Source organism: Dryobates pubescens, chromosome 23, assembly GCF_014839835.1.
Source record: "Dryobates pubescens isolate bDryPub1 chromosome 23, bDryPub1.pri, whole genome shotgun sequence".
NCBI classification, from domain to species: domain Eukaryota; kingdom Metazoa; phylum Chordata; class Aves; order Piciformes; family Picidae; genus Dryobates; species Dryobates pubescens.
In genome coordinates, this window is record NC_071634.1 from 3,601,086 (window position 1) to 3,626,904 (window position 25,819).

Below are 25,819 nucleotides of genomic sequence, written 5' to 3' on the forward strand. Positions count from 1 at the left end.
TCCAACCTTATTAATTCTATGATTCAACATGAGGAGAAACTTCTTTACAGTGAGGGTGACAGAGCACTGGAACAGGCTGCCCAGAGAGGTTGTGGAGTCTCCTTCTTTGGAGACTTTCCAAACCCACCTGGATGCATTCCTGTGCAGACTACCTTAAGTGATCCTGCTTTGGCTGGGGGGTTGGACTTGATGATCTCTTGAGGTCCCTTCCAACCTCTAATGTACTGTGATGCTGTGATAAATTAGCCAGGGAAAACAGAAGACATCTTGAGAGGTCACCTGGTTGATCTGCCTGTTCCACAGAGTCAGATACCAATCAGTGCTGGACCTTTCCCACCGATGGAGACTACACAATTTCCCCTGATAACCTATTCCATGACTGCATTATCATATTGTAAAGTGTCCTGGCCTTCCAAGGAAGGATAGGATAGGATAGGATAGGATAGGATAGGATAGGATAGGATAGGATAGGATAGGATAGGATAGGATAGGATAGGATAGGATAGGATAGGATAGGATAGGATAGACTAAACCAGGTTGGAAGATCAAGATCATCAAGTCCAGCCTATCATCCAACAGTAGAAGCCTCATCCATGGAGGTTTTTAAGGTCAGGCTGGATGTGGCTCTGGGCAACCTGATCTAGTGTGAGGTGTCCTTGCCGATGGTAGGGGGCTTGGAACTGGCTGATCCTTGAGGTCCCGTCCAACCCTGAGATTTCTATGGTTCTGTTATGTTACTTATTTCTGATTTCTCCCCCCCAAATATCTCTCTGCAGCTCACAGGAAAGAGTCTGTGAAAGTTAATTTCTACAGGTAGGTGTGAACCTACAAGTGCCAAGGCATAACTGCCTAGTCATAATCTCAGGGCTCCACACTTTAGCTATAATTTCCAGTCAATCACAATGAAAGGTCAGACAAAGAAGACATTCTGGATATTGGTCATTGGGATTTATCTGTGCAATTGGGGCTTGGTGTCCCTGTCAAGGCTAAAGGATAATAAGCTGGGGACAACCATAATGCAACAAGTAATATTAAAGCATTCCAACATATCTTTTAGTTCATTTTGTTGGTTTCTTTGCTCAGAGCTAACCCAGAGCTACAAGAGGTTTTGCTTTAAGGTCTCACAGGGAGATGCCTGATCGTTTTGTCTGAATGCTTTATTTGCTGTGTCCTGAACTGCTTCATTCTCATTTGTTCCTCCTAAAATATTCTTAATGGTGTTAAAGCCCAGAAGAGGGAGTGCAGACAGATAGGGGAGGACCAGCTTGGGTGTTTTCAGCCACTGATGCTATGTGCAGCTACATCGTGGCTGGTCTCTTCTGCAGCAAGTGGAGACCTAGTGCCTGAGCACCATGGAATGATTCATCTGAACAAATGTAGATCACTGCTTTAAGATGAGAGCACTTGATAGCACTGCCTGCACTGAACAATTCAGACATGCATAGCAACAGATAAAGCTGAGTACAAGGGAGTCTAAAATGAGCACCTCAGACATAATCACCTACACTTAGATGAATCCAACCCCTGCTTTCTGGAGGAAAAAAACTGGGTTAAAACCCCTTAAATCAGTCATTTTTTTCCCAGTCTACCCATCCAGTAGGCTTCCATACATTTGAATAATCTGTTTATTATACATAATGGTTTAGTTGATTAGGTGGTGTTGGATGATAGGTTGGACATGATGCTCTTGAAGGTCTCTTCCAACCTGGTTTATTCTATTCTATTCTATAATCAATTTATTCTTAAATCAATTTATTTTAAAGTCAATTTATTTTTAAGTCAATTTATTTTTAAGTCAATTTATTTTTAAGTCAATTTATTTTTAAGTCAATTTATTTTTAAGTCAATTTGGTTTTAAATCTATTTCTTTTACATTATTTATTCTACAGAACCTATTTATTTTTTTACAGAATCTAATTTTATTTTACACAACCTATTTCTTTCTTTTTTTCTTTTTTTACACAACCTATTTATTTTTTTTTTACACAACCTCTTTATTTTTTTACCAGAATCTATTTATTATGTTACATAATCTATTTATTAGTTTAGAGAACCTATTTAACTTACAGAATCTAGCAGGATTTTCTCCCCTGTCAATCAGGTAACACATTTTCAGTTGCTCAACCATATCAAAATGGGCTTTGGTTAGAAACACAACTGGAGGCTCCACTCAGTATGTCCTCCTGCACAGACCACAGAGTAACATTTGCAGTGATCTGCTACAGACACAAAATACACAATCAGCTGCCTTGGAAAGAACCTGAAGAAAAGGCTGTGCATTATTTATAGAATCACAGGATTGTCAGGGTTGGAAGGGACCTCAAGGATCAGCCAGTTCCAAGCCCCCTGCCATGGGCAGGGACACCTCACACTGCAGCAGGTTGCTCACAGCCACAGCCAGCCTGGCTGCAAAATCCTTCAGGGATGAGGCTTCCACCACCTCCCTGGGTAACTTGTTCCAGTGTCTCACCACCCTCATGGGGAAGAACTTCTTCCTAACATCCAATCTCAATCTACCCACTTCTAGTTTTGTTCCATTCCCCCCAGTCCTATCACTCCCTGACATCCTCAAAAGTCCCTCCCCAGCTTTTTTGTAGCCCTCTTCAGATACTGTAAGGCCACAAGAAAGTCTCCTTGGAGCCTTCTTTTCTCCAGACTGAACAGCCCCCAACTCTTTCAGACTGTCCTCATAGGAGAGGAGCTCCAGCCCTCTGCTCATCCTCATGGCTCTTCTCTGAACACATTCCAGTATGTCCATGTCCTTTTTATAACAGGGACTACAGAACTGGATATTTACTCAAACTATTGAAACTTTGATGAAATATCCTAGGCTTGATGGGCTACCAAATCCCTTGTATTGCATAGGTTTTGCCAGGGTGACTTCTGCTGCAGCAGAGAGGGGACAACAGAGAAATAATGGTCACTAATTTGTTCATCTCTTGTTTTCAAGCACAGGTTCCCCTCTAACTCAGAGGGTTCAGAAAAGCAACTGAAAGTTTGAAGCCATTTAATACCAAACAATATTTCAGGCAAGCTTACCTGTTTCAGAGAGCAGCTTGGTAGCTTCCAGCACCTTCTCAGTATAAACTCCAGTTTCATAGTTTTCCATCTCTGCATTAATGATGTGGATGACTCTGGCTGCACGGCCTCGGATGGCACCCGCGGTTCTGTCCAGCGTATCGACATCCCCCTCTTGGAGAGCAATCACACACTTGTTCACATCTTCCAGAATGTGGTTTTCTGGAACATGAAGGGGGGAGGAAATAAATAAATAAACAAACAAACAAATAAATAAATAATAAAGGCTCAGTTAGAATTTTTAATAAACCAGGTTGGAAAAGACCTTCAAGATCGTCACCTCCAACCTATCATCCAACACTACCTAATCAACTAAACCATGCAACCAAGCACCCTGTCAAGTCTCCTCCTGAACACCTCCAGGGATGGTGACTCCACCACCTCCCTGGGCAGCCCATTCCAATGGGCAATCACTCTCTCTGTGTAGAACTTCCTCCTAACCTCCAGCCTAAACCTCCCCTGGTGCAGCTTGAGACTGTGTCCTCTTGGTCTGGTACTGGTTGCCTGGGAGAAGAGACCAACCTCTGCCTGTCTACAACCGTTCTTCCTCACAGCAAAGTTCACTTCGTTTGGGCACACAGCAAATGTCACTAGGATGAAAAATTGACATCTGTCCTTGCCCAAGACTGCAAAACAAACACCATGCTGTGATGCCATGCCACAGAACAGGAGGAAAAAAAAAATCCCAGCTGTGATATTTATCTTTAAAAGGGACTGGGCTACGTCCTCTCACCTATACCACGAGCACCAACCTGTAATTCTCTCGATAATGGTCACATGAATTGCAAACTTCACGCTGGATTTCATTAGAATGCAAGTACAATAAAAAAGGGGGGGTGGGGGTGGGGGTGGGGTGGAGAATGGTCAGATATGATGCAGGTGCTCTGATAAACAGCTGAGCAGTTTCCGGAGTACTGTGTCCAGTTCTGGGCCCCTCAGTTTAGGAAGGATGTTGACTTGCTGGAGCGTGTCCAGAAAAGGCCAACAAGGTTGGTGAGGGGCTTGGAGCACAAGCCCTATGAGGAGAGGCTGAGGGAGCCTCTGCTTAGTCTGGAGAAGAGAAGACTCAGGGGTGACCTTATTGCTCTCTACAACTACCTGAAGAGGGGTTGTAGTGAGGCGAAGGTTGGTCTCTTCTCCCAGGCAACCAGTACCAGAACAAGAGGACACAGTCTCAGGCTGCGTCAGGGGAGGTTTAGGCTGGAGGTTAGGAGGAAGTTTTACACAGAGAGTGATTGCCCACTGGAATGGGCTGCCTGAGGAGGTGGTGGGGTCGCCGTCGCTGGGGGTGTTCAGGGCAAGGCTTGACAGGATGCTTGGTTGTATGGTTTAGTTGATTAGGTGGTGTCGGATGATAGGTTGGACACGATGATCTCGAAGGTCTCTTCCAACCTGGTTAATTCCATTCTATTCTATTCTATTCTCTTCTATTCTATTCTGAAGGCGCATTTGCACATTCCCATGAACACTTCATACGTTTGGTTGGTTTGTGCTGAAATAAGTTGGGAAAGCAAATGAATCATTTTGAAATGACGACGGCAAGCGGCCTTTGGAGATAGCAGGGAGCCTGTGCACGAGCAGTTCATCTCCTTTACTCCCCCGATGGCAGAGATGAAGCTGTGAATTTTTCATGACACGCAGTATAATGATATGTGACTGTGCATATTCTGAAGGAAGAGCTGACAACAGCCAGTCTGCTCAGATGATGAAATACCAAGTAGCTGTATTGAAATCTGGGGAGCTGCACTGCCGGGTCGTGCTCTTGCCTCAGAATCACGTGCTGCCTGTCATGGTTTATGTAGTCGTCTTGCCTTCGCAGATAACGTGAAAGGATGAAGGAGATTTTGACTAGGTCAAACATCATTTCCCTGTAGCCAGTACAGTTCAGATTAATTTCAATAATAAAACCAGGACTGAATTTCATATTTGAGCAAACTCACGCTGAGAAAGTCCACAAACAACAACTTACTTCTCTGCCGCAGACACCACTAAACTGAAAATAGAATCACACAATCATTCTGGTTGGCAAAGACCTTTAAGATCATTCTGTCCAACCATTCTCTAGCTCTACCAAGGCTGGTGCTAAACCACATCCCTTAGCACCACATCTCTGCCTCCTCTCAATACCTCTAGGGATGGGGATTCAACCCCCTCCCTTGGCAAACTGTGCCAGTCCTTGAGAACCCTTTCACTCAAGAAGTTCCTTCTAATATCCAATCTAAACCTTCCCTGGTGCAACTCCAGACCATTTCCTCTCATCCTATCACTTGATATTAGGGAGAAGAGGCCAATACCCACCTCACTCCAACCTCTTCTCAGGGAATTGTGAAGGTTGAGAAGGTCTCCTCTCACTCTCCTCCATCCTAAACAGCCCCAGTTCCCTCAGCTGCTCTTCACCAGACCTGTTCTCCAGACCCTTCACCAGCTTCATTGCTCATCTCTAGACCTCTTCAAGCACTCCATTGTTCTTCCAGTAGTGAGGGCCCCCAAATTGACTGCAGTACATCAGGTGTGGCCTCACCAGTGCTGAGTACAGGGAAACAATCACTGCCTGGTCCTGCTGGTCACACTCAGTGAGATGCTGTTGTTTGTGGTAGTAACAAATCTGAATCAATCAGTCCACCAGCTGCTTTGTGCTAATTATTGTTAGCAAGAGAAGAATAGATTGACAGAGTCATCTCCTCTGTTAAGGCTCCCAGGATTAGTTCATTTAAGAGTTTTTGAAATATTTTCCATGATTTAAAACCTTAAACTGTAAAAAACTCTGAAAACTGAATGTCCCCTGAGCTGTGAATGTGAGCAACTGGCAAGGCAAAATTCTTTGTTTAAAAAAACCTCTCTGTCCACATGTAAAATAAATAAATAGCTTTGCTAAACTATTTCTTCACTATTTCCTCCTCACCATCATCATTTTCTTTACCACATCATAGCCAAATTTTGCTCAACAAGGAGTTCTGTATGGATTCAAACAGCCAGTGGATAAATTAAACAACGGCATCAAGTGTGACACTCACCATGAAGAGGAGGCACATTTAGCCAGACACTAGTTTAACATCCAAAAATAAAACTACCCTGGGTAAGCTGAGGCAAAAGGCTCTCTGGATCCATGAGATGTTCAGGCATTTTCAAGAGATATCTCTATGGACATCAGTGAAAAACTATCTAAACCCAACAGAAGTACTTCTCAGCTGCCTTGGAACGTTTGGATCTATGGCAAAACTGTGACAGGAGAAAATATGATTTGAGACAAACATAAAATAAGAACAGAGATTCATAGAATGGTTTGGGATGGAAGGGACATTCAAGATCATCTAGTGCCAGCCTCCCTGCTGTGGGGACACCTTCCACTAGCCCAGGTTGCTCAAGGCCTCATGCAGCCTTGAAGACCTCCAGGGAGGGGGCATCCAGAACCTCCCTGTGCAAGCTATTCCCATGTCTCACCACCCTCACTGTCAAGACTTTCTTTCTAATATCCAGCCTAAATCTCCCCTCTTAGTAGTATAAATCTACCCTCTCAATACCATCCATTCCAGTAACTGCTGGGTTTATGGATGCAAGTGCTTTGAGTGAGCACAGCTCTCAAACACCCAAATGGCCATGTCAGTAAGTTTGCCATCTCTTTGGCTCACAGACTGGGTCTGCAGCTTACAGCTTGGCCTGCCCTGCCCTTTCCCTGTAGGATTAGATCTCCTGAAGTGTTTGCCAGCTTCAAATCTCAGACAAAACTCTATCTGCTACCAGACTCTGAAGTACCCTTTTATTAAGAGCTCAATTTCATTTTACTGTCACGACTTGCAGCAACCACTCCAGCAGTGGAGTTGAACAGTGGAGTGCAATTATATGAACCAGACCATCTCCCTGCTACTAGTAAAGGTGGGATACAACCAAACAGCACAGAGGGGAGGGCAAAACAGAAAATGAAACAATTTTGTAAGGGATATTTTTTTCTTTTTCCTCCAAACATCTTAAACTTTCATGAGGAAACTTAGGAAATGTCAGGGAAAAGAATGTAGCATGAACCATAAGAATAACTGTGATGTTAGAGCAAGCTCAGCACGCTTGGCACATTCCATGTCCTCAGTCCCAACAGTAAAATCCACTTCTTTCAAAGCATAACAGGAAAATGGATTTTCTGCAGCAGACAATTAACCCAAGACATGCAGCACTTAGCAATTACAGTGTTCATTGTGTATGACTAGATTGTAACAACACACTCTGCCACAAGTTTTAGCACTTTACAAGGAAGACGGAGCAAAGACTGTGACCCAAAGAGTCACTATCACACCCATCCCCATCCCTTCTTTATGTAAGGGCTAAGATACCTTGTCTGTTAGAATCAAAGAATCAATAAGGATGGAAAAGATCTCAGAGACCATCAAGTCCAACCTATCACCCAATACCTCATGACTAGCTAAGCCATGTTTTCAAGTGCCAATCACTTCTTGAACACCTCCAGGGATGATAACTCCACCACCTCCCTGGGTAGCACATTCCAATGGCCAATCTCTTTTTCTGGGAAGAACTTTCTCCTCACCTCCAGCCTAAACTTCCCCTGCACAGCTTGAGACTGTGTCCTCTTGTTCTGGTGCTGGTTGCCTGGGAGAAGAGACCAACCCCCACCTGGCTACAACCTCCCTTCAGAGAGTTGTAGAGAGCAATAAGATTTCCCCTAAGCCTTCTCTTTTCCAGGCTAAGCAACCCCAGCTCCCTCAGCCTCTCCTCACAGGGCTGTGCTCCAGACCCCTCCCCAGCCTTGTTGCCCTTCTCTGGACATGTTCAAGTATTTCAATGTCCTTCTTAAGTTGAGGGCCCCAGAACTGGACACAGGATTCAAGGTGTGGCCTAACCAGTGCTGGGTACAGAGCAGAATGACTGCCTAACTCCTGCTGGCCACACGATTTGTGATGCAGGCCAGGATGCCATTGGCCCTCTTGGCCACCTGGGCACACTGCTGGCTCATTTTCAGACAGCTGTCAACCAGTACCCCCAGGTCCCTATCTACCTGGCTCCTCTCCCTGAACTGTTCCTGGCTGTTCTCACTGAACTTGCTTTGCATTGTAGTTCTTCCTAGTAAAGCCAGAGAAGTGCAAAGAGTTGTTTTTCATACTACTTGACTACTTCTCTCTCTCTGAATTGCTACACTGATAACTGGGAACCAGAAGTGCTTCCCAGCTCTCTGGAAACGTACACACTGGTCATGTCCTGCAACATACTCAGATGGGACTCAGGCATCATTTGCTTATTTCCCTTCTTCTTCTCTTTCCTCAGGGACTGGTAACTTGGTACTGATGATCAGAACTGTAAGGTAACTAGGACTGTTTATCCTGGAGAAGAGGAGGCTCAGGAGAGACCTTATTGCTGTCTATAACTACCTGAGGGTGGTTGTAGCCAGGAGGGAGTTGGTCTCTTCTCTCAAGCAACCAACACCAGAACAAGGGGACACAGTCTCAAGCTGTGCCAGGGGAAGTTTAGGCTCGAGGTGAGGAGGAAGTTCTTCACTGAGAGAGTTGTTTGCCATTGGAAAGTGCTGCCCAGGGAGGTGGTGGAGTCCCCATCCCTGGAGGTGCTCAAGAGGGGATTGGATGTGGCACTTGGTGCCATGGTTTAGTCATGGGGTCTGTGGTGACAGGTTGGACTCGATGATCTTTGAGGTCTCTTCCAGCCTTGGTGATTCTGTGATTCTGTAGATCTGTTCCACAGTTTAGACATTGCTGATTCTATGGTCTGAGCAAAGCTGCAAAATAAAGTTCATCTTTTCTGCTCTTGCCTACAACTGCCCAGGGGCTCCAACAATTATTGCAGACACCATCAGCCTGTCACAGGTCTGGAATGCATTTTTAAAAGGTGGCAAAAATCCTCCTTTGTGCCTGAGCAGAAACAAAACATCTCTAGAAATAGAAACACAAATAGGATGCTGTTTTCTGGGAGATGTAAAACTAACCATTGCTACCAGGGCTTAATTGCCATGGCATGGTTGTCCCTGCTGAGTGCAGAAGATCAGCATTCCAGGAGGGACAGGCTAAAGGGCCAACGATGCTTTAGCAATTATCACTTTGATCTGCTCCAACCCATTAATTTAGGAGTACAGTTTTAGCAGGGTCTCTTGATCCCAGTACCTGAAACAGAGAGGAAATCATCCACTGAAGTGATGTCATCAACAGCTTCAGTGAGAACTCTCACTTGTTTCTCCCACTGATCTTTGAAGACATCCATGTTGTCCTGGGCCACTTTGCTCTGGGGCCTGGCAGCCAGCGTGAGGGCAGCATTTATTACCTGTTAACAGAACAGTCACAGAGTCAGAGAATGAACAACCTGGCTTGGAAGGCACCTTCAAAGATACCTAGTTCAACCACCCTGCCAGTGAGAAAGGACCTCTTCAGCTAGGGAAAGAAAAAAATAGTCTACAGATTGCATTAAACCCACAGCACTGCACCTCGTTTGATACGCAGGTCCCGAGAGATGAATGCGCTTGTCACAGCTGGTGGACAGCAGGCAACCATGCAATGACAAAGGCAAGGCTGCAATCTTCATCTAGGCTGTTTTCCCATCAAGCTAACCAAAGCTTTTTAATGCTCAAGCCCTTTTTCAGCAGGACTGTTACTCACCTGTGGGCACAGACTATCAATCTGTGTTGCTGCCATGCGGACTAACTTCACACCTTCTTCATTATTTGAGATCGAACAGGCCAGATTTGCAACCTGCAATGAAATCAGCAGCATGAGGATCAGGTTTTCAGCAAGCAGGCCATTTTAGACCTTTCTCTCTCCTTCTTGAGCCTTGCCTAGAATGAAAGAACTGCATCCATGAGAAATGATACAGCATCTTCTGCGCTGGTGAACAGAAACCCATGGGGATTATTTCCTCACTAGCAAACTAAACTAAATCTTGCCTCACTGTCAAGAGTTGTATCCTCTATAGATTGAGAACAATCTCCTGAGAAGCCATACAGAGACTGCAGAACATCCACTTACCTGTCCATTTTCATTCCCCCACTTCATTTTTCCCTTTTATTAACCATGTCCACTATGTGGATTAGTAATCAGGCTCAGCCATGTACTCAGACCTTTGCAAAATGAAGAAGCTTTGACGTCCTAACCTGTGGGATTGTTCTTTTCCACCCATAACAAAACCCCCAATGCCTTCATCAATACTGAGATGTTTTTCATTTCTTAAGTACCTTCATTGTTTCAGATCCTGGTGGCTTTATGCATCATTGTTTTAATTCTCAGCTGGACCTCTTTATTTCTATGGAATTTTGAGCTTTAGAGCATTAGCAAGATCATGTGAAACAATAGAACTATTTTGGTTGGAAAAGACTTCTAAGACCATGGAGTCCAACCACCAACTAAATACCACCATGACCATTAAACCATGCCCTGAAGTGCCATGTCTACACTTTTTTTGACCACCCCTGGAGACAGTGAAAGCCTCATTCTGTAACATATGCCTGAAGATCCCATTCAGAGATGTAGTCACCCAACTGTACTTGCTCTGGCACAGCTTTGGGGAGTCAGAAGACTGAAGGCTGTTGGGAAGATGATAGAGGATGAGCTCTAGGCATCAGACCATGCCTCCAGACACTATAGACTTGCATCTCTGTGCTTGGATGCCTGTGGCAGAGCACGTTCTCCCAGGCCATGCAGTGCTTTTTGCCAGTAAAATGTTCCCCAAAGCCCTGTGTCAAGTCCATGAATCGGCCGTGGGTTTTCCAAAGGGCAGCTCGTGTCCCAGGGCACATAATTAACCCCAGCAAAGCCTTTGACACTGTCCTGCACCACAGCCTGGTCTCCAGGCTGGTGACACATGGCTTTGATGGGTGACCACTAGATGGATACAGAACTGGCTTGATGGCCGCACCCAAAGAGTGGCTGTCCATGGGTCCATGTCCCAGTGGAGGCCAGGGACAAGCAAAGTCCCTCAGGGATCAGTCCTGGGACCAGGCTTGTTCAACATCTTTGTGGGTGCCAGGGACAGTGGCATTGAGTGCACCCTCAGCAAGTTTACTGATGGCACCAAGCTGTGTGGTGCAGCTGACACACTGCAGGGAAGGGATCCATCCAGAGGGACCTTGACAGGCTGGAGAGGTGGGGACAAACCAACCTCAGGAGCTTCAACAAGAACAAGTGCAGGGTCCTGCATCTGGGTCAAGGAAATCCCAGGCACAAACACAGGCTGGGCAGTGACTGGCTGGAAAGCAGCCCTGAGGAGAGAGACTTGGGGGTGCTGGGGGAGGAGAAGCTCACCAGGAGCTCTCAGTGTGCACTTGCAGCCCAGAGAGCCAAGCAGAGCCTGGGCTGCAGCAAGAGAAGTGTGGCCAGCAGGGCAAGGGAGGGGATTCTCCCCCTCTACTCAGCTCTGCTGAGACCCCACCTGCAGTACTGCCTCCAGTTCTGGAGCCCCTATTCCAAGAAGGATCTGGAGGTGCTGGAAGCTGTCCAGAGAAGGGCCAGGAGGATGAGCAGAGGGCTGGAGCACCTCTCCTATGAGGACAGACTGAAGGAGTTGGGGCTGTTCAGTCTGGAGAAGAGAAGGCTCGGAGGTGACCTAATTGTGGCCTTCCAGTATCTGAAGGGGGCTCCAAGAAGGCTGGGGAGGGACTGCTCAGGATCTCAGGGAGTGATAGGACTAGGGGGCATGGAATGAAGCTGGAGGTGGGGAGATTGAGGCTGGAGGTGAGGAGGAAGTTCTTCCCCAGGAGAGTGGTGAAGCCCTGGAATGGGTTGTCCAGGGAGGTGGTTGAGGCCCCATCCCTGGAGGTGTTCAAGCCCAGGCTGGGTGAGGCTCTGGCCAGCCTGATCTAGTGTGGGGTGTCCCTGCCCATGGCACAGTGGTTGGAACTACACGATCCTTGTGGTCCCTTCCAACCCTGACTGATACTATGATACGTCCATCAGTGATACCTGAATCACAAAGGTACATTCTGGGATGGGGAAATATGAGGTAGCTGGGTTGTTTTTTTTAATCAGCTCAAAGTATGGCATTTAATTCTAATCTACATTAAAACAAACTTATGAAAATTTAAATATGCTTCCTTGATGCTCTTCACTGTGCCTGAAGGCATAACTATCAGTTGGAAATGATTCATGAATTAGTTCAAATACCCCCATCTTTCCAATTTTCCTCCAGTTTCCCCTTGTGGTATTAATCTGTTCTCATCTCCAGTGCACATCACCACATTAGCCCCGGTCCATCTGTTCTGCATGGAACCTATTTCACTTCACAGCTCTGTAGAACGTGGGCTGCATATAGCACGGTGCCGAAGCCCAGGGAAGAAAAGAACCCGTGGCTTCAAAGAGTCTTGCAGGCATTTCCTAGTCAAGATCTTATCACAATGTTGTGATTTTTGTTTTCATTTCACAGCGAGACAAATGAGTTAGTCTGTTTGTTAACAGCCTTACAGCGCTCATGTCAAAAATGTTCTCCTAAGCTGACACCTTCCAATTAATTCACCATTTTCTGGAGTCACTTCTTTGCACACATCAAACAGACCACTTTAATCTCCATGAGCAACAAAAGCCAAGTAGGATAATAATTAGAAGGCATTAACATGAATGGAAATTACAGACCTTAATAAGTAGCAAATGGTATTAAGCTCAGCAAAAGCCATCTTCCGGTACTGTCAATAAGCGGGGTTTCAGATTGCCCTTTCATTTTGTGATTACCATGATGAAAACCTGTCCTAAGGCTTCAGACACACCACAGCTCTTCCTTTTTGTCCACAGACAGCAGTGAGATATGCAATGGAAAGGGCCTGGGTGTCATGAAGTGGCAGTCAAACTATATAAGGTGGTGTGTGGGTTTTCTTGGAGACAGAAAAACAAAGTCACTGAAAAACAAAACTAATTTCTTCCATCTCTCTGCTAATAGTTGCCAGTTGGTTGGTTGGTTGGGTTTGGTTTTGTGTGTTTGTTGTGGGTTTTTTTCAGTAGAATCTGATGAGTTAATATTGTAAAGTGTCCTGGCCTTCCAAGGAAGGATAGGATAGGATAGGATAGGATAGGATAGGATAGGATAGGATAGGATAGGATAGGATAGGATAGGATAGGATAGGATAGGATAGGATAGGATAGGATAGGATAGGTTGGAAGAGACCTTCAAGATCATCAAGTCCAACCTATCACCCACCACCATCTAATCAACTAAACCATAGCACCAAGCACCCCATCCTGTCTCTTCCTAAACACCTCCAGTGATGGTGACTCCACCACCTGGAGCTGGGGTTGCTTAGCCTGGAGAAGAGAAGGGCTCAGGGGAGACTGAGCCTAGAACAGACCAAAATAACTTCTTGCTCTCTACAACTAGCTGAAGGGAGGTTGTAGCCAGGTGGGGGTTGTTTTTTCCTCCCAGACAACCAGCACCAGAACAAGAGGACACAGTCTCAAGCTGCACCAGGGGAGGTTTAGGCTGGATGTTAGGAAGAAATTCTTCACAGAAAGAGATTGGCCATTGGAATGTGCTGCCCAGGGAGGTCCCTGGAGGACTGTACTATATGGTACTATAAAACACCCAGGCTTAAACCCACAACATCTCTGGCTACAGTAAACATGCATTAAAAAGAAAACCATAAAACCATTACATCATCCTTTTGAACCACAACAAATTACATGTGTGAGGTACAATCCTAATCTAAACTCTTTTTGTGTTGTATTTCAGGCCCTGCAGAAATGCAGGGCAGTACCCTCAGCAGTCAGGAAGCAATTTGACTTTCAGAATTCAGCAGGGACTGTGCCAACCTGTACCATGGGAAGATCTGATTATGTCAAACAGGCATGGAGATAAGCAAATCCTACAAAGGTAGATGCAATCTGGATAAAATTGAATTTAGCACTACAAACCAGAAATAATCTGACTTCACCCAAAAACTTAGTTTTTAGACAGACATTACTTGCTAAAGCTTGCATCTCAGTGCCACTGTGTAAGCCTGGGTCTGAGGAGCAGTACAAGTCTTCTGTGCAATCCATCACCAGATTCAGTCCCTATTTGATTATTTTTGTTGCCTTTGTTACCAAACACTTAATGAAGTTATCATCAGTTAGGATTCTTAGCACAGCAAGATCCATAGTCATGTCCTTAGCTGACAGAAACCATGAGGGGATCCAACATAGAATCATAGAGTTGTTTGAGTTGGAAAAGACCTCCAAGATCAACCATCAAGTCCAGCCATCAACCTAAAACCATTATGGCCATTAAACCATATCCAAGGGTGCCATGTCCCCATACTTCTTGAACACCTCCAGGGCCAGTGACTCCACCACCTCCCTGGCTAACCTCTTTCAATGCCTGACCACTCTTAGATATTTTTCCTACTTAAAACCACAACCAAAAAAACCTTAGACCAAGTTCCACCCCACTTAGCTGAGACACCTGGGTTAGGCTTATAACTGACCTCTTTGGATAATGGATAAAAAGAGAAAGGGACTTCCAGAGACTGGTTCAGGTCTCTGGTTGACTACCTCATCCTCTGGATGCATCTAGATTACTATTTAAACTTAGATTATAGCTGGCCCTGATGGTTGCTGAAGAAAGTATTGCTGAACTAGAGGAAGCTTTAATGGTGCATTACAACTCATTTTGCATATGCAGATTTAATACACCATGTGTTGTCAAGCACCCAGCCTCTTCAAGGTTGGAATTTCATTTCATACATCACTCCTGAGTTGGCTGGAGCTTGGAAAGCAAAAAGCTGTACGTTACTGTAGCTGCCAATTTGCCAGCATTTTGATTTGACAGCCTCCACCTTTATGCTTCAAGTGCTCTGTCTCCACTAAAGCACTGAAGAGGAGATTTCAGGAGAGGCTGTGGAAGTAACCAGGTAATGAATTTCTTTGTTTGTTTATTTTGCTGCTCACTAAGTTTGAGCATGCTGCATTCACCAACTGCCTGAACAGAACTTAAGTGTGCATCAAGATCCATGTGGACTGTCTGAAGAGTATTTATATGAATGAATACATTTTAAACACCAAAGCCAATGCACTGTGACACAGCCTCAAAATGTGTGGGGGACATAATAGCAGTGAAGCTGCTGTGGAGATAAACATCATTGTCCAGAATTTCAGCTCTGCTAAGCTGCTCTTAAGCCATCAGAACAACTGCTAAATGCCTTCAACCTGTCCTGCAGGAGCATGGAAAAGTAATGAGCAAGAAAATAAACACTGTGGCTGCAGTGATGCTGTGTTTTTCTGCAATCAAAGCCACTCAACCAATCCCAGACTTGGGGAGGTGAAAAAGTGTGCATCAACTCCTTCATACTGATTTCCTATCAGTGGCACTGATAGCCTAAGATCACAGTATCACCAAGGTTGGAAGAGACCTCAAAGATCACTGAGTCCAACCTGTCACCACAGACCCCATGACTAAACCATGGCACCAAGTGCCACATCCAATCCCCTCTTGAACACCTCCAGGGACGGTGACTCCACCACCTCCCTGGGCAGCACATTGCAATCTTCTCTGTGAAGAACTTTCTCCTCACCTCCAGCCTAAACTTCCCCTGGCACAGCTTGAGACTGTGTCCCCTAAACTGCCATGATTCTATGATGAGGAGCTTAGGGACATGGTATAACAGTTGAGTAGAAGGAGATGTCAGCTTATGGTTGGATTCAATCATCTTAAAGTCCTTTCCAATCAGGTGATTCTATGATTCTATGAACTTAAACCTAAGCCATAGTCAAACTGACCTGTCTGGACCACATGTCTGAGAAACTGAAACTTTCCATTTGGCTTGAACTGAGGATGGTTTAAATAAGCGCCTTCTATAACATTCACAGTGGACCAAAGCCAAGAAAATAGTCAGCTCTCATGTTTCAGCTGACAAGTGGTAACTTGCTGAACTGTGGGATCTTAACTATTTGTAATTATTTATCCATCCACTTAGCAACTCACCCAGATGTTGTTACAATCTCCCAATCCTGCAACTTTTTGACATATATTAATGTTGGCACTGCTGTAGGCAGCCCAGTGATATTCATGGAGCCACAAATAGGAGATTGTGTTTCTGAAGGAGAGCACAGAGTTGAAGCTAAGTTACCCAAGATCTGCAGCTTATTTATCCTTTCTCTAGCCACTCAAGCAATGCATTATGAGCAAAACTCTATTTATCACTAGATGGGATGGGTTTGCACATACACAAACAAGTGCCAAAAATCAAAATGTCACTGAGACTACATGTTGCAGCAGATTCCTCTTCCTCTTCATGCACTGCAGAGCCAATTTGTACCACCCTGAAAATATCTGACTCTGATCTCTTTCTCAGTACCTACTCCACATGGCACGGGGTGGGGGGGAACCTGGTGCTGGCTAACACTGCCAGTTGTGCCTCCCTTCCCCATCACATAGCCTTATCTGAGTATGAGGTGGTTTGAGCCTTAACTGGGACTTAAGGGCTCAGATGGGGGCAAGGTTGAGAAGCCCTCCCTCACTCCTCCCTCCTCCCTCCCAACAGAGAGGGGAAAAAAAGGAAAGGGAAGGAGTAAATCCACCAAGCAATAATTTGGAGTTGGCCTGGAAGTAGAGAGGTAAAGAATTTTCTTTAATCAATATATACATACATAAAACAATAACAGGTAAGGTTCACAAGGACAAGGAACAAGGATGCATGGGAGGGGAAAAAAAACAAGAATACAAAACCAGTCTCTCTGAAGAGGCACAGAGGCAGCAGGGAGAAGGATCAGGCCTGACCCCGTGACAGAGGAGCAGGAAGGCAGCTTCAGTAGCTCTCATCCAGGAGAGGCAGGAGCCAAAAAGGAGCTAATGGCTACAATGCCCTCCCTTTTATACCCAAGCTGGGCAGGGAGGGGGGAGTGGAACAGACTCAGTTTCCCAGGGGGAAAATGCCCTGCAGGGAGGGCAAAGCACTCCCAAGCCCTTCCCCTCCTTGTTTTCAGGATGGGCATTAACCCATCACAAAGTAGGAGATGTATTTATAAGTTGTTTAGAAGTACATACATCTACTTGCATTCAAAAAATCTAACTGCATGCACAGCAGTGAAAAAAAAAGGCTTTGCTATGGTAAATTACTACTGCTCTGATTTACTGCATTTGACATCTGCTCTGAAAATCTTTCAGTACCAAACACTGACCATACTAAATATAACCTGCTCAGACCTAGAATCATAGGCTTGGAAAAGACCTCTAGGATGATCAAGTCCAACCATGGCCACAGGTTTCTTGAACACCTCCAGGGATGGTGACTGCACCAGCTCCCTGGGCAGCCTGTTCCAAAGCCTGACCACTCTTGCAGCAAAGGCATTTTTCCTAAAACCAATTCAGAACTCCTCTAAGAAAGGCAACAAAGCTGGTGAAGGGTCCAGAGAACAGGTCTGTGAGGAGCACCTGTTTGGTGTGGAGAGGAAGAGGCTGAGGGGAGACATCATTGCTATCTACAGCTACCTGAAAGGAGGTTGCAGTGAGGTGGGGGTTGGCCTCTTCTCTCTAGTTATCAGGTGATAGAATGAGAGGAATGACCTGAAATTGTGCCAGGGGAGGCACCCTTTTCCCCTCTTTCAGAGGGGAAGGGGAGAGGGGAAGGGGAGAGGGGAAGGGGAGAGGGGAAGGGGAGAGGGGAAGGGGAGAGGGGAAGGGGAGAGGGGAAGGGGAGAGGGGAAAAGAAAAGATAAAAAGGGGAGGGGGGAGAGAGGTACTCAATGTGCTGGAGTGCGTATCCTCACATTCTATTTTCTCCCAGTCTAAAACTGCATTCTTATGTTTTGGGTGTCTCTTAATGCAACTTGGAGCTTTTGTTAAAGCACTAACAAAAGCCTGGAAATGTTCATCTGGGTGGTATACTCAATCACCTGGTTTAATTGATTAAAAAAACCCAACCCTGCTCCATTTTATCCCAGCTCTCAGATGTTTGCAGCGCTCTGCATGAAAGCTGATTTACCTTTTCAAAGGATCACCATTACCTCATAAATATCCAAACCCATTTGAAGAAACCCCCAGGATTATTTCCTGTCTATTAGAGTGCTGTGTCTGGCTTTTTATTTGACTCCTCAAAAAAAACCCAACCACCCAACACCCAAAACCTCAACAATTTACAGAAAAAAATTCTCAGCAGAATGCAGCTCACTCACTCACAGTTTTTAATAATGAGGTTTTAAATCAGAAGTTCTTTATATAACTTTCAGCATTCAATGAATAAAGCTGGAGAGTAGAGAGGCTTTGCAGAGGGACCTGGACACGCTGGGCAGATGGGCAGAGGCCAAGGGCAGGAGATTGAACACATCCAAGTGCCAGGTGCTGCACATTGGCCACAGCAACCCCAGGCAGTGCTACAGGCTGGGGGCAGAGTGGCTGAGAGCGGCCAGGCAGAGAGGGACCTGGGAGTATAGGTTGATGGTAGGCTGAACATGAGCCTGCAGTGTGCCCAGGCAGCCAGGAGGGCCAATGGCATCCTGGCCTGCATCCGGAACAGTGTGGCCAGCAGGAGCAGGGAGGTCATTCTGCCCCTGTACACTGCACTGGTTAGGCCACACCTTGAGTCCTGTGTCCAGTTCTGGGCCCCTCAGTTTAGGAAAGATGTTGAGATGCTGGAAGGTGTCCAGAGAAGGGCAACAAAGCTGGGGAGGGGTTTGGAGCACAGCCCTGTGAGGAGAGGCTGAGGGAGCTGGGGTTGCTTAGCCTGGAGAAGAGGAGGCTCAGGGAAGACCTTATTGCTCTCTACAACTACCTGAAGGGAGGTTGTAGACAGGAGGGGGTTGGTCTCTTCTCCCAGGCAGCCAGCACCAGAACAAGAGGACACAGTCTCAGGCTGTGCCAGGGAAAGTTTAGGCTGGATGTTAGGAACAAGTTCTACACAGAGAGAGTGATTGCCCATTGGAATGGGCTGCCCGGGGAGGTGGTGGAGTCAGCATCACTGTAGGTGTTCAGGAGGAGACTTGATAGGGTGCTTGGTGCCATGGTTTAGTTGATTAGGTGGTGCTGGATTAGTTCATAGGTTGGACTTGATGATCTTGAAGGTCTCTTCCAACCTGGTCTATTCTATTCCAAAGTTTCAGCTTTGCTAGGCAAGAACAAATAAATAAATGGGATGATGGCTAGGAGGAACTTCTTTACTGTAAGGGCCACAGAGCACTGGAACAACTGCCCAGAGAGGTTGTGGAGTCTCCTTCTCTGGAGACTTTCAAGGCCTGTCTGGATGTGTTTCTGTGTGACCTAAGCTAGATGGTATGGTCCTGCTCTGGCAGAGGGGTTGGACTTAATGATCTCTTTAGGTCCCTTCCAACCCCTGACATCCTGTGATGACACTAAACTGGGAGAGAGCGTTGATGTGCTTGAGGGTAGGAAGGCTTTGCAGAGGGACCTGGACAGGCTGGATCAACAGGCCAAGGCAAATGGGAGGAAGTTCAACAAGGGTAAGTGCTGGGTTCTATGCCTGAGTCACAACTACTCCATGAAAAAATCAGATTTAAGGCAGAGTGGCTGGAAACTGCCCAGAGGGAAAAAGCTGGGGGTGTTGGTTGGCAGCCGACTGAAGATGAGCCAGGATGTGCCCAGGTGGCCAACAAAGCCACCAGCATCCTGGCCTGGACCAGCAATAGTGTGGCCAGCAGGAGCAAGGTAAGGGATTCATTGCCCTGTGTTCAGCACTGGTGATGCTGCATCTCAAACACTGAGTTCAGTTTTGGGGCCCTCACTACAGGAAAGACTGGAGTGTGTCCAAAGCTGGTGGAGGGTTTGGAGAATGGGTCTGGTGAGAAGCACCTGGGGTAACTGGGGTTGTTTATTCTGGAGAAGAGGATGCTCTGGGAAAACCTCATTCTCAATAGCTAGCTAAAAGGAGAAGGTAGCAAGGCAGGGGCTGTTCCCTCTTCCCTAACAACAGCTGACAGGACAAGAGAAAATGGCCTCGAATTGTGCCAGGGGAGGTTTAGATTTTCTATTAGGAAAAATGTCTTCAATGAAAGGGTTGTCAAGCCCTGTAACAGGCTGCCCAGGAAAGTGGTTGAGTCACTATTCCTGGAAGTTATTAAAAGCCATTTAGGCGTGGTGCTGAGGGACATGGTTTAGTGGTGGACTTGGCAGTGCTGGATTAGCTGTCCCTCTCAGGCTCACTCCACGCTGTTTTGAGAAGCAGCAATTGCACCCATGACTACATCCAGATACACTGATGGATGCTAACAGTACTTAGCCCATAGATGGTCTCCCTGTGGAGCAGGTGGGGAATAACACCTCCCCCTAGGTCCTTTTTTGTGTGTGTGGAGTAGGCAAATCAAGTTTCTTTGAAAGCTGGGAACACTCTGACCAGGTTTGATCAGTTTCATCAGGAGACCAGATACCACAGCATCATCTGCTTCACCACAGCAACATCGACGTTACCCCAAGCCAAGGAAATGGGAGCTGAAAGGAAACTTGGCAGATGATGCTCCTGTCTGAAGGCAGGCTCAGCTGTACCTAAACCATTCCTGGCACGTGTTTGTTTCACTTAGTCTCAAAACTCTGCATTGATACCAGCTGTATGGATTTCTGCTCCTGTAGATGGAACATTTAATTAGGGAAAACAAGCAGCAATAGCGTGTGACGAGGTCAGGTTCACTGGACCCTCTGCAATGAGTGTGCACTAATCTGTGCTCAGGGCCCATTCAAAGGCAGTTGAAAAGATTGTGTGATGAAAACAAGCGAGGGGAAAAACAGAACAAAACCAACAACATAAAAAAAACCCAAACCAAACACCACCACCACCCCATTTTTTTCCTTTGTGTATTTCTCTTTTGCAGTCTCACTCTCAGCTAAAACTGCACAGCACTGAATCACAGAATCACTAAGGCTGGAAGAGACCTCAAAGATCATCCAGTCCAACCTGTCACCACAGACCCCATGACTAAGCCATGTCACCAAGTGCCACGTCCAATCCCCTCTTGAACACCTCCAGGGATGGGGACTCCACCACCTCCCTGGGCAGCACATCCCAATGGCGAATGACTCGCTCGGTGAAGAACTTTCTCCTCACCTCCAGCCTAAACTTCCTCTGGTGCAGCTTGAGACTGTGTCCTCTTGTTCTGGGGCTGCTTGCATGGGAGAAGAGACCAGCTCCCTCCTGGCTACAACCTCCCTTCAGGGAGTTGGAGACAGCAAGAAGGCCTCCCCTGAGCCTCCTCTTCTCCAGGAAAGCAACCCCAGCTCCCTCAGCCTCTCCTCACAGGGCTGTGTTCCAAAGCCCTCACCAACTTCGTTGCCCTTCTCTGGACACCTTCCAGCAAGGCAACCTCCTTCCAAAACTGAGGGGCCCAGAACTGTTTCCAGGGCTCACAGCACTTTGTATAGATTCATGGCATCAGCTCCAGCATGGCTTCACTTGTTCCCATCCAAACCAGCCCACTCCTTTGACCTGCCACCTACAAGCCTTACCCTTTATTATCAAGGCTCTTCTTAGTGCTCATACCAGCCTCTGACATACCAACAAAATTTAATCATCTGCCTTATTTTTTAACAAAGAGCTCTTTTCATTCACAATCCCTACTGATTTTCACAGAGCTGCTCTTCTGCTGCACCATCAGCCTCAGAGAACAGAGTACAACCATAGAATGGTCCAAGCCAGAAGGGACCTCCAAAGCTCATCCAGTCCAACCTCCTTGCAGTCAGCAGGGACATCCTCACCTAGATCAGGTTGCCCAGAGCCCTGTTGAGCCTCATCTTGAATATCTCCAGGGATGGTGCCTGAACCACCTCCCTGGGCAACCTGCGCCAGTGTTCCACCACCCTCATAACAAAGAACTTGATCCTCACATCCAATCTAAATAGTTGTAGACAGCAGTAAGGTCTCCCCTGAGCCTCCTCTTCTCCAGGCTAAACAATCCCTGCTCCCTCAGCCTCTCCTCGTAGGGTTTGTGCTTGAGGCCACTGAAGCTATATGCATCCATTAGGACCAGCTTTAGGTCCTTCCAATAAATTCACAGAGCTTTAGTACCCCAAAGAAAAATACAAATCAAAAAATCCTGGAATGGTTTGTGTTGGAAGGGACCATCAAGATCATCTAGTTCCAGACCCCCACTGCCTTGGGTTAGGGACACCTTCTACTAAACCAGGTTGTTCAGTCCTGTCCAGCCTGGCCTTGAACACCTCCAGGGAGGGGGCATCCACAACCTCCCTGAGCAACCTGTTCCAGAGTCTCACCACCCTCATTGGAAAGACTTTCTTCCTGATCTCCAGTCTCAATCTCCCCTCTTCCAGCTTCAAGCCATTCCCTCTCATCCCATCATACAAGCCCTTGTAAAAAGTCTCTCCTCATCTTCCTTGTAGGCCCCCTTCAGGTACTGGGGATCTACTGAGAAGCTTCACAGCTCACTGTAGCTGAAATCTTTGGCTAACAAAGGTTTTGACATCCCTTCATGCTGCCTTTTTTTCCACATGTGCACTTCTGTGCTTGAAACATCACCACAAAGGATTATTGGCTGAGTCTAAACAATTCATCTTGTAAATTAAATTTCCACACACTACCCAGGCTCTTGTGGTATCTTTATGCACTTGGAAGACCAAAGGAGGAGAAAGAAAAGACAGAAGTTACAACATATCTTTGGAGGATTTGTCTTTCTCTGACAAGTAATCCTCAGAGCCGGTGACACGCCGGTTTCCTCTGATCTGTTTAGCACATTGCTCCTGCTGTCTCTCCTCAGCTGTCTGTGGCATCTCTGACTCCCAAAGAACGTATGTATAAAGGTACCTTCACTTTTTTTTAATCACTGGTATTAAAAATGGACAGTGATCAACCCAGTTCTATTTGAAAACAAGTCCTTGCTCTCACAGCAGCAGCAGCAGCAGCCCTGAACCCCACAACAATGTGTTAGCAAGTTGGAAACACTGATAATTAAGCACTTGCACAGAACTGCAGCTCACATTCAACATTTCATAGAAACATAGAATCAACCAGATCGGAAAAGACCTCAGAGATCATCAAATCCAACCTATGACCTAACACCTCCTGACAACTAAACCATGGCTCCAAGTGCCACATCCAAGCCTTTTGGGAACACCTCCAGGGACGGAGACTCCACCACCTCCCTGGGCAGCACATCCCAATGGCCAATTGCACTTTCTGGGAAGAACTTTCTCCTCACCTCCAGCCTAAACCTCCCCTGGTGCAGCTTGAGACTGTGCCCTCTTGTCTGGTGCTGGTTGCCTGGGAGAAGAGACCAAAAGAGGCTCTGCAGAGGGACCTGGACAGGCTGGACAGATGGGCAGAGGCCAAGGGCAGGAGATTGAACACATCCAAGTGCCAGGTTCTGCACATTGGCCACAGCAACGCCAGGCAGTGCTACAGGCTGGGGTCAGAGTGGCTGGAGAGCAGCCAGCCAGAGAGGGACCTGGGGACAGTGATTGATGGTAGGCTGAACATGAGCCTGCAGTGTGCCCAGGCAACCAGGAGGGCCAATGGCATCCTGGCCTGCATCAGGAACAGTGTGGCCAGCAGGAGCAGGGAGGTCATTCTGCCCCTGTACACTGCACTGGTTAGGCCACACCTCGAGTCCTGTGTCCAGTTCTGGGCTCCTCAGTTTAGGAAGGAGGTTGACTTGCTGGAATGTGTCCAGAGAAGGGCAACAAAGTTGGTGAGGGGCTTGGAACACAGCCCTGTGAGGAGAGGCTGAGGGAGCTGGGGTTGCTTAGCCTGGAGAAGAGGAGACTCCGGGGTGACCTTATTGCTCTCTACAACTACCTGAAGGGGGGTTGTAGTCAGGCAGAGGTTGGTCTCTTCTCCCAGGCAACCAGTACCAGAACAAGAGGACACAGTCTCAGGCTGTGCCACGGGAGGTTTAGGCTGGAGGTTAGGAGGAAGTTTTACACAGAGAGAGTTATTATCCATTGGAATGGGCTGCCCGAGGAGGTGGTGGGGTCGCTGTTGCTGGGGGTGTTCAGGGCGAGGCTTGGCAGGATGCTTGGTGCCATGGGTTAGTTGATTAGGTGGTGTTGGATGATAGGTTGGACACGATGATCTTGAAGGTCTCTTCCAACCTGGTTTATTCTATTCTATCTCCTTTCAGGTAGGTTTCCCTCAACAACTTCTGAATTCTACAGTAGAAATCCCAAACTCACCAACATGAAAGGACCAAACCTATTCCTTCAATCCATCCACTCAGACAAAGCTGAAGATCCTCAACAACCTCACAGCAGCTTAGTTGAAGATCTTCAACAAATGCACAGCAGCTTTGCTCCACCTTCAGTGATTTACAGCAGCCTTGGCTCAGCCAACACACTCTTTGGTCAGTAAATTGTAGCTTCAACAAACCAGACCAGAAATGAATCCCCACTGTCAAGGCACTGATGAGACAGAAATGGTAGCAAATCCTGCTCTGCTCTCACTTGATGTACACTGGCACTCCATGTGACACTCCCATTATGTGACTTCATGTAGAAGTGTCTCTCTAGTGCCAGGCCATGGACAGAAGGAAGTAAATACAAAAAGGGTTTTCTAAAGGTGGTAATTAATTATCTTCCAGAGAATCACAGAATCACTCTGTTGGAAAAGATCTTCAGGATCATTTAGTCCAACCATTCTCTTACTCTAACAAGTCTGGTGTTAAACCATGTCCTCCAGCACCACAGCTCTGACTCTTTTAAACACCTCCAGCAATGGGGATGCAACCACTTCCCTGGTCAGCCTGTGCCACTGTTTGAGAACCCTTTCAGTCAAGAAGTTTCTCCTGATTTCCAGCCCAAACTTTCCCTGGTGCAACTTGAGGCCATTTCCTCTCCTCCTATCACTTGTTCCCTTGCAGAAAAAACACCACCACCCACCTCACTCCAGCCTCCTTTCAGGGAGTTGTAGAGAGCCAGGTGGTCTCCCCTCAGCCTCCTTTTCTCTAGGCACCTTACACCCCCAGTTCCCTCAGCTGCTCCTCACCAGCCCTGTTCTCTGGACCCTTCACCAGCCTTTGTGGCCCTTCTCTTGACCTGCTCCAGGCCCTCAATGTCCTTCTTGGAGCAAGCAGCCCAAAACTCATCCATGGGACTTGTGGTGTGGCCTCAGCAGTGCTAAATACAGGAGGACAATCACTGCCCAGGTCATGCTGGCCACTCTATTCCTGAAACAGCCAGGATGCCATTGGCCTTCTTGGCCACATGCAGGCTCATCTTCAGTCAGCTGTCAATCACTCGTATTCAAAAGACATGTTGCAGTCTATATAACTAAATGCATATACCATTGCTGCCAGAAGTAATGAGCAATGTGTTAGCAAACCCCCACTGCTCCTATATGTTTTTATCCTTCTAACCTGCACCATTCAATGGTTAATTTATTAGGAATTCAGCGAAGGGCCATCAGCATACATTTGCAGGGCCACAATCTGGAAATTATTCATCTGGCTGCAGACTGGGATTTGTTTTGTTATTGGGGGTCAGTGAACATGTAACAGGTTTATAAACTGATAGGGAACAGCAAGAAACTGCAGTAGAATGAAGCCAGAATAACAATAAGCCAGAGAGTCAGGTGAGTATTTCTTGCTTCAGCTCTTACATACACTTACATTTTCCCACTGTAAGGAAAAGAATGCTTTGCTTTGCTTCTCATTTCTTTCCCCCCTTTTCTTTTGTTAATTTTATTATTTTTTTCTTGAAATAAATCTTTACTTTCATTCCATTCCAACTTCCTCCCCCCCCCCCCCGCCCCTTAGCTTTTTAAGCCCTTTGCCAGCTGCCATGCTGACAGCCTCCTGTCAGCTAAAAGGGCAGAGGAAGGAATGGGAAATGTGGTCTGACAGGTGAGGCCACATCTGGAGTGCTGTGTCCTGTTCTAGGCTCCTCAGTTCAAGAA

General features: G+C 46.6%; 1 protein-coding gene across 2 annotated transcripts in view; it reads right to left on the bottom strand.

Moving 5' to 3' along the window:
* The window catches only part of CTNNA2 (catenin alpha 2), a 698,580-nt gene that overhangs the window by 86,116 nt on the left and 586,645 nt on the right, over nucleotides 1–25,819 (bottom strand). For both annotated transcript variants that reach the window (XM_054172387.1, XM_054172388.1), the window contains 3 exons: nucleotides 9,684–9,776; nucleotides 9,195–9,351; nucleotides 3,040–3,240 (listed from right to left, as the gene is read on the bottom strand). In XM_054172387.1, the coding sequence (XP_054028362.1) occupies nucleotides 3,040–3,240; nucleotides 9,195–9,351; nucleotides 9,684–9,776 (451 nt within the window). The remainder of the gene's footprint in view (nucleotides 1–3,039; nucleotides 3,241–9,194; nucleotides 9,352–9,683; nucleotides 9,777–25,819) is intronic.